Here is a 7,569-nt window from a genome sequence, read left to right on the forward strand (position 1 = left end):
TGGTCGGTGGAACACAAAGAGGAGTCGCAAGGCTTTGTGTAACTTATAAAATATGTTTACAAACCTAATAAACTCGTTGCTGCCGCTTGTCATTTTACATAATCAGTCGCTACTGCTGACATTGCTTTTGTGCACCATTTTGTTTTCTCCTCTTTGTGTCAATTGCACTAACTTCTTTTGGTGTCGATTGGTGCATCGATTTTTTTTCATTCTTCACACTTCTCTAGTGTTCCAGTAATATTTAGATATTTTTATTTTCTAAATAAATAAATAAATGTTAAACAACATATTTCAATTCGAACCGACAGTTTACGATTTCGAGAACATAAAAATTGAAATTGAACTATGCAAAAATCAATTTCGGTTCAGTATTTGAAATCCGAAAACCATTGTAGGTTTGAAACTGAAGGGAAAATTATTTATGATTCAATAAATAATAAAACCAAAATCAAACCATGAAAAAATTGATTTTGCTTTCATGTTGTTGATCGGTTGCATTTGTATTTACTGCACATGTTAATCTGTTTTGATATTTTATAATTTGTTAATTATATATTTTATATTTGTAAAATATCTTATGTCGTATTCAATTCAATATTGTTACACTATTTACTATATTTTTTATGTGGTCTATTATGTAGAAATTATAAGAAGGAGATATCTATTTTTTATTTAATTACTTAACAATTTATTTGCAATGTGTCTAGTTATATGTTTTATAAGAAAACAAATTAAAGTATTAAATTATTTATGTATATATCTTAATAAGCTACTTTGTATCGTTAATATAGTATATTATTATGAGGGATTATCAACAAGGCTCAAAATGAAAAACACCATACGAACAGTGGACTAAGGAACAAAGCGATTTATTGTTAGAACTCATTGTTGATGTTGCGACTCGGGGATGGCGTGATAATAACGGTGTTTGTTTCCAAAGCAACATTGGAAAAAAGAATACTTCTTATTCTTAATGAAAGACTTCATTGTAATAAAACGTATAGCAATTACCGAAGCCGCCTCAAATGGTTTCAAAACCGTTGGATATCCTATTCAAATCTTATGAAGTTTAGCTCTGGTTTGAGGTATGACAAAACCACTAAAAAGTTTACAGCTTCAGATGAAGTATGAGATGGGCACTTAGAGGTAAATTTTTTAAACATCATATTATAATAATATTATAGCATTAATTTATTATAATAAAGATGCGTGCTTGCACTATGGGGAATGTTCTGATTATGAGGACTTGGTTCTTGCGGTAAGAAATGGTGTTGTTGTTGGAAAAAAAAATCTATTGGATTGGGTAGTGCTACTAATGCAAGAATATTAGGAGATGATGAAAATAGAAATGTACGTATAGAGGATTTGAATTATGATGCTGAAAATGAAATGTATGTAGGACTATTTGAAAATGATCCATCATATCGTTCTACACCATGTTCAGAGTTACATGAAGTGTCTGAGCTTCAAATCAAAGAAGAGGTCAACCCAAAAGAAGTAGAGCTCAGTGTGAAGCAAATCTTGTTCTACTGAAAATATTCTTCAGAAAGAGCTCGTAGGAGACATTAAAAAACTAACAAGCATTTTTTAAGGAGTTCATAATCTCTTAGAGAAAGAGAATAAACATATACAACTTGAGATGCTATCAAAGAGATCCCAAATTTGAAAGAAGACATTCGTCTGAAAGCATTTGACTTTCTTGACACCAAGTCAGAAAAAGATAGATTTTTTAAGATGATTATCGAAGAAATAGCTAATTGGATAGCTTACAAGATTAGAGAGTAATGATTATTTAAATAATATACTAGATAATATGCTATACTTTATTGAGATTTTGTTAAGAATTTTTTTTATAATCACTATTATGTTTAAATTCTTTTTAAGACTTTTCTTTTGTTGACATATTTGAAATTAATAAACTTCATATTTTTTTTTATTAGTTAAGTCATATATTTCTTTAAATTGTATACATTTGAATATAGGAATTTCTAAATTTGCGTTAAAAAGATATATTTGTTTAATTTATAATATGTGGTTTAATTTATTTTACTTACCATCTATTTTTATATAAAGCATGAAAATTTGTGAAACACGGAAGAAGAAATTGAAGAAGAAGAGATTGAAGAAGAAATTGAAGCGGATTTGGAGATGTAGTTTTACGAAAATGTAAGGCTCCTAACGGTAAACTGTTTTTTTAGTCCTGTAACTGGACCCCCTTATCATTTTAGTCCTGTAAGTAGAGCCTGTCGCAAACTAGTCCCATAAGTGAAAAATTTTCGCTGTTTTAGTCCTCCGGCGCCAGAGACGCCCGCGTGGCTCGCCGGAGGTGACGTGTTCGCCAGGTCAGCGACACCTGGCGCTGACCTGGCGGACACGTGGATTTTTTTTATTTTTTTTATTTTTTAAAATTTTTTTTAAAACTTATTTTTAATTTTATTTATATACTTTTAATTTTTTAATTTGATTTAATTTTAAAAAAATTAAAAAAAGTGAAAAAAATAAATAAATCCACGTGTCCGCCAGGTGACGCTGACCTGGCGGGACACCTGGCGGACAAGTCACCTCCGGCGAGCCACGCGGGTGTCTCCGGCGCCGGAGGACTAAAACAGCGAAAATTTTTCACTTATGGGACTAGTTTGCGACATGCTCCACTTACGGGACTAAAATGATAAGAGGGTCCAGTTACGGGACTAAAAAAACAGTTTACCCGGCTCCTAATGTTGGCAATTAACGTGGTGATTATTTTATTAGGAAAAATTACTATAACATCTCAACATATTAGAGCTCATTTAAAGCGACGACCAATTACAAAAAATGAATATTATTTTTTACGTGATAAGATTGAAGGAGATCCACAAAGTTTTCGACAGTTGTATATGATATATCCAGATGCATTTCTAAAGTTATACACTATCATCAGAGAGAAAACTTATTTGGAAGATACCAAATACATATCTGTAGAAGAAATAGTGGCAACATTCTTGATCATTGTAGGACACAACGATCGATATGGTAATGTTCGGAAAAGATTTGGTCGTTCGCATTTTGCTACAAATCGAAACTTCAACAAAACCTTAAAGGCGTTGAACACTATAGTACCATAATTGATGATTCAGCCATCTACAGGGTGTCTGCTAAAATTCAAGAAAATACAAGATTTAACCATTTCGTTAAGGTATGAATCTTTTTAATAATATTATATATAACCTAAATTTAATATTGTAGTATTTTTTTTTAAAATAAGTTTTCATTTATTTCAGGATTGCATCGGAGCTATCGATGGAACTCATATTCCGGCAAAGGTAATAGGTCTTGAAGTAAGCAGTTTTCATAATCGTCATGGTGTTCAATCAAAAATATCTTAGCTGCTTGTAATTTTGATTTGCAGTTTATATATGTGCTTAGTGGTTGGGAAGAGTTAACACATGATTCAACACTTTTAAATGATGCAACATGAAGAAATGGACTTCAAGTGCCTCAAGATAACATATTTTTTTATTATATATCTATATATTTTTTAAATAGTGACAAACTAACTATTTTTTAATATTAATTTTTAGGTAAATATTTTTTTGGGGATTGTGTATTTCCTAACCGACGTCAATTTTTAGCTCCATTACGTGGTGTTCGATATCATTTAAAAGATTTTGGTGGTCAAGGTCGTCATCCCAAAAATGCAAGTGAGTTATTCAATCTTCGTCATGCATCATTAAAAAATGTGATTGAGAGAATTTTTGATATTTTTAAATCGCGATTTATAATTTTTAAAACCGTTCGTCCATTCTCATTTCAAACACAAGCAGAGTTAGTGTTTGCTTGTGTATGAAGATGAAGATTCTCCGCATCTTGATGTGAAAAATGACAATTTAAAATTTCTTTCTCAAAGTGAATTACAATAAAGAATGGAAGCTAATACATATAGAATGAGTATTGCTAATACTATATGGGAAATGAGGTCGGGGTATAATGGTGATGGAAATAAAGATGACGAGAATGAAGATGAAAATAATGAATAATTTAATGTATTTTTTTTACTATTACATTTTTTTGTATTTTTATTCCATTATTTGAATTTTTTATTTACAAATGTGTTTTTTTTTTATATAAATTTATACAAATTATATATATCAATAAAAATAATTATTTCAAAATTTATAAAATTCATATAAATCTATAAACAATCCAATCAAATTTATAAAAATCCATTTAAACCAATAAATAAAATCCACGTATACCATGTGGATTTAGAAAATCACATAAATTTATAAATTTTTTAAAATCCAATAAAATCCTATAAAATGTAAAATGAATACACCATTCTTATACAACACACGTTGTAATTATGTACAAATAATATATTTCTTTATTTCAAATAGCACATATTGTATATAATAAAGATATCTGTTATTTTTATATTTTACGCCCTTCCACTAAAATTGAAATAGTAAAAAATATGAGAAATTACCTATTAAATATGAAAAATTTTATTATCAATAAAATTATAAGAAGTTATAGAGTTGAAATCCTAAATTTGAAAAGAAATAAGCCCAAAATAAGGATAATGATATATATATACATATCTACAAACTTAAAAATTTAGTTTCCTTGGTTTAAATTTGAAATTGAGTTTTTTATTTTACTCTTGGTTCAGAAAGTTTTTAATTTGATTTTTTCTAAAAGAATTATATTTTTATTAAAAATTATGTATTTGGTATTTTTATTAAAAATTATGTTGGTTGAATAATGAATTTTTTTTTTCATATGAAATCAAAAACAAAAAAGCTGATTTGATACCCTTAATAATACGGGATGTCTAAAAAATGTTGAAATAACTATGTGAATTTTATAATTTCAAACACAAATATAAAAAGACAGAATATATATATATATATATATATGTATGTTATCATCAAATGAAAAGGTGCTAACATTGCGCCAAAACAATCTAGGAATTCTAGAAATAAGATTAATACAACTTGTCATTAACAAAATAAGAGAAGCCGTCTAACTCCCAAAATCATTCATATATAAGCCATTCCCGACGCGACGCCTCCAGGTCCAACTGCCACATATGGTTCGCCTAGTGTGACTTGTCTGTCGGGCTTAGTTTGCAGAGTATTAGATCCGGTCGGAAGTTTACCCGGTATCACTTTCGGGTAGCGGCTGCGGGTTCCCACGTTATTAAAAAAAAAAAAAAGACTTGCGTTGTATTATTATCATTATTATTACAACCGGTGCCCCACGTCACATGTTCATGTTCTTTAATTTTAATTAATTTGATTAGTTATCTTAATCTTTAATGACTTGTATTATAGTATAATTACTTTTATTAATATATTTATTAGTTATATTTACTAATTATATCGTTTATAAAATTCATTATTTATAGTATACATGATAGAATATCGGGGATGGAGGGAGTATTATTTATCAAATGGTCGGTTGGTCTACAATCCAAAAGCCCATAACGGCAAAGTTAAAGCTTATTAACACACAAGCTTAATGTTGTGAATAACCTTCTATACCTCATACTACACTACCCTAACAAAGTATGATTCCAAATTAATTAATTCATGTCGAGCTTCATGCAAAACTTAAAATGTTAATCATATGAAATCAGAAACAAATATAATTAACTCAACACAGTTGAGATTAAAAGTTACTAAACTCATTCATCTTTTTTCTTAGTAGACACTATATATAGCTAGTGAAGTAACTTGATACTGAATAATGCAATGAACTATTTAATTTTCTTGTTCATAACAATATTGTGTGGGCTCCTTATCATTCATTGCACACCACAACAGCCAAAAACTATTGTCCCTACTCTCCACTCTCATCTCATCATCTTCTAAAAATTATTTGCCTATAAATGGAACCCCAAATGAAGCACATTTTCCATCCAAGATCGAATATCTACTACAAAGTATTCATATATTATTACACTTGCAAGTCTTAAGAAATCAACAATGGCTTCTAAATCTATTATTTTCCTTGTGCTTTTCTTGGCTGCATTTGTCCTCATTGTCTCGGAAGCGACGGCACGGGATTCGGCTGAAACCGACTCAGGTGAGTATATTAGGGTTAAGATTTCTTTTGATCGATACATTGAGACTATATATATTAATTAGTGAAGTAAGTATAAATCAGATTTATGTTTAAATGTTATTGAAACTCTCAGGTAAGGAGAAAACAGACCAGTGGGGAGGGTATGGAGGGCGTGGCGGCGGGGGTTACGGTGGCTACCGTGGTGGATATGGAGGAGGATACCCTCGGCGCGGAGGCTGGGGTGGTGGCTGCCGCTATCGCTGCGGCTACCGCTGCTGCAGTGCCGCCGAGAAAGCGGAGTTTGATGCTCAAGCCAAGCCACAGAACTAAGATGAAACCCAAATCTGTGCCAAACTATTATGCTTTTTAAAATTGTAGAAGAGAAGAACTTGGTGTGTGAATCTTGAATAAGGTAAACCACAGGTGGATCTGTATGTTTATGGTCATCCATGCATCAATCTTGTGTCTTCACTTTGTAATGTTACACTTCTTTTAATTTCATCAAGTTTGAGAGGCTGCTCATTATTGTATGTTCATTTCCTTATATATAAATACCTACATTTATATATATATATATATATATATATATGTATATAAGGGTTGCAGATCATGTGTTTATACGTCTAGTTAGTATAATGCTGATTTGACCAAATCAACATATGTTGTGTTATAAAATAATATATATTGAATTATAATATAATATATATTGTATTATAAATATGTTAAAATATGTATAAATATATCATAATCAACCCTATGACATATGCAGATCCGGTTAAATCAGTATTATACTGACTTGACCGGATTAACAGCTTACCCATGCCCATATATAATGGTTGATATTAGTATGCTGAATCATCATATTCTGCATGGTGCTGACAGCACATCAAATATAATTAGACAATATATAATCAAATAAACATGTAATACAAAATTTATGTTAATATAATATAAATATAGCATATAAACTTATAGTAAATGATAACGATTCACACAAGGAATGTCATAGTTCAACACATTATATAAAAGCATGCACAACACCATACATAAATGACATATGCTAATGATATACATAACACAAGTTATTTCAACAGCAACTACGCGTTGTGTATATCTTTATAATGTGCTTATTGAAATTAGTCAGCATAATGTTGTGTTTTCCGGAGTTAAGTTAATAAGGGTTGTATGAAATGTACATACAATAATGAAGGCCTAAAATAAGAGAGATTATTAAATCATAAAATATTAAGACGGCAAAATATGTGGTACCAAATCATCCTGGCCTTATCGGACAAATGGTTCAGTATTTTTTTTCTTTATAACGTGAGAATCTACGGTCGCTATCTTTTGGGTGCACTCTGGATAAACTTTTGACCGAATCTAATAGTTTACAAATTAGGCCTGATAAAGCAAGTCATACTAACCATGTGTGGCAGACAAGATGTGGAGGCGTCGGGATTTGAACCTATGACCTCACAGTCACGAGTTCATCCCCACACTACAAAGTTATCCCTTACCGGA

At 30.5% G+C, this 7,569-nt stretch overlaps 2 protein-coding genes across 2 annotated transcripts; both read left to right on the forward strand.

The window, feature by feature from the left end:
- Positions 1-1,062: 1,062 nt before the first annotated feature.
- On the forward strand, positions 1,063-1,785 carry LOC127241639 (uncharacterized). The gene is made up of 3 exons (XM_051260782.1): positions 1,063-1,125; positions 1,400-1,457; positions 1,640-1,785. Exons 1-3 carry the CDS (start codon positions 1,063-1,065, stop codon positions 1,783-1,785), a joined length of 267 nt encoding a protein of 88 aa, XP_051116739.1.
- A 4,101-nt stretch (positions 1,786-5,886) lies between these two features.
- LOC127241782 (glycine-rich cell wall structural protein-like) lies at positions 5,887-6,570 on the forward strand. Its single transcript, XM_051260993.1, has 2 exons — positions 5,887-6,069; positions 6,182-6,570. The coding sequence occupies exons 1-2, from the start codon at positions 5,970-5,972 to the stop codon at positions 6,376-6,378; spliced, it is 297 nt and encodes a 98-aa protein (XP_051116950.1). The 5' UTR covers positions 5,887-5,969; the 3' UTR covers positions 6,379-6,570.
- The last annotated feature ends 999 nt before the right edge of the window (positions 6,571-7,569 follow it).

The sequence above is a fragment of the Andrographis paniculata genome, unplaced genomic scaffold (assembly GCF_009805555.1).
Source record: "Andrographis paniculata isolate CXL003 unplaced genomic scaffold, ASM980555v1 Contig83END, whole genome shotgun sequence".
Lineage (NCBI taxonomy): Eukaryota > Viridiplantae > Streptophyta > Magnoliopsida > Lamiales > Acanthaceae > Andrographis > Andrographis paniculata.

Bases quoted from the DNA above. Each gene is read 5' to 3' on its own strand.
- LOC127241639 (XM_051260782.1), top strand. From the start codon at position 1,063: ATGAAGTTTAGCTCTGGTTTGAGGTATGACAAAACCACTAAAAAGTTT. The intron at 1,126-1,399 runs GTATGAGATGGG...AAATGTATGTAG, and splicing joins AGTTTACAGCTTCAGATGAA to GACTATTTGAAAATGATCCA. The intron at 1,458-1,639 runs GTCTGAGCTTCA...ATACAACTTGAG, and splicing joins TGTTCAGAGTTACATGAAGT to ATGCTATCAAAGAGATCCCA.
- LOC127241782 (XM_051260993.1), top strand. From the start codon at position 5,970: ATGGCTTCTAAATCTATTATTTTCCTTGTGCTTTTCTTGGCTGCATTT. The intron at 6,070-6,181 runs GTGAGTATATTA...TGAAACTCTCAG, and splicing joins TTCGGCTGAAACCGACTCAG to GTAAGGAGAAAACAGACCAG.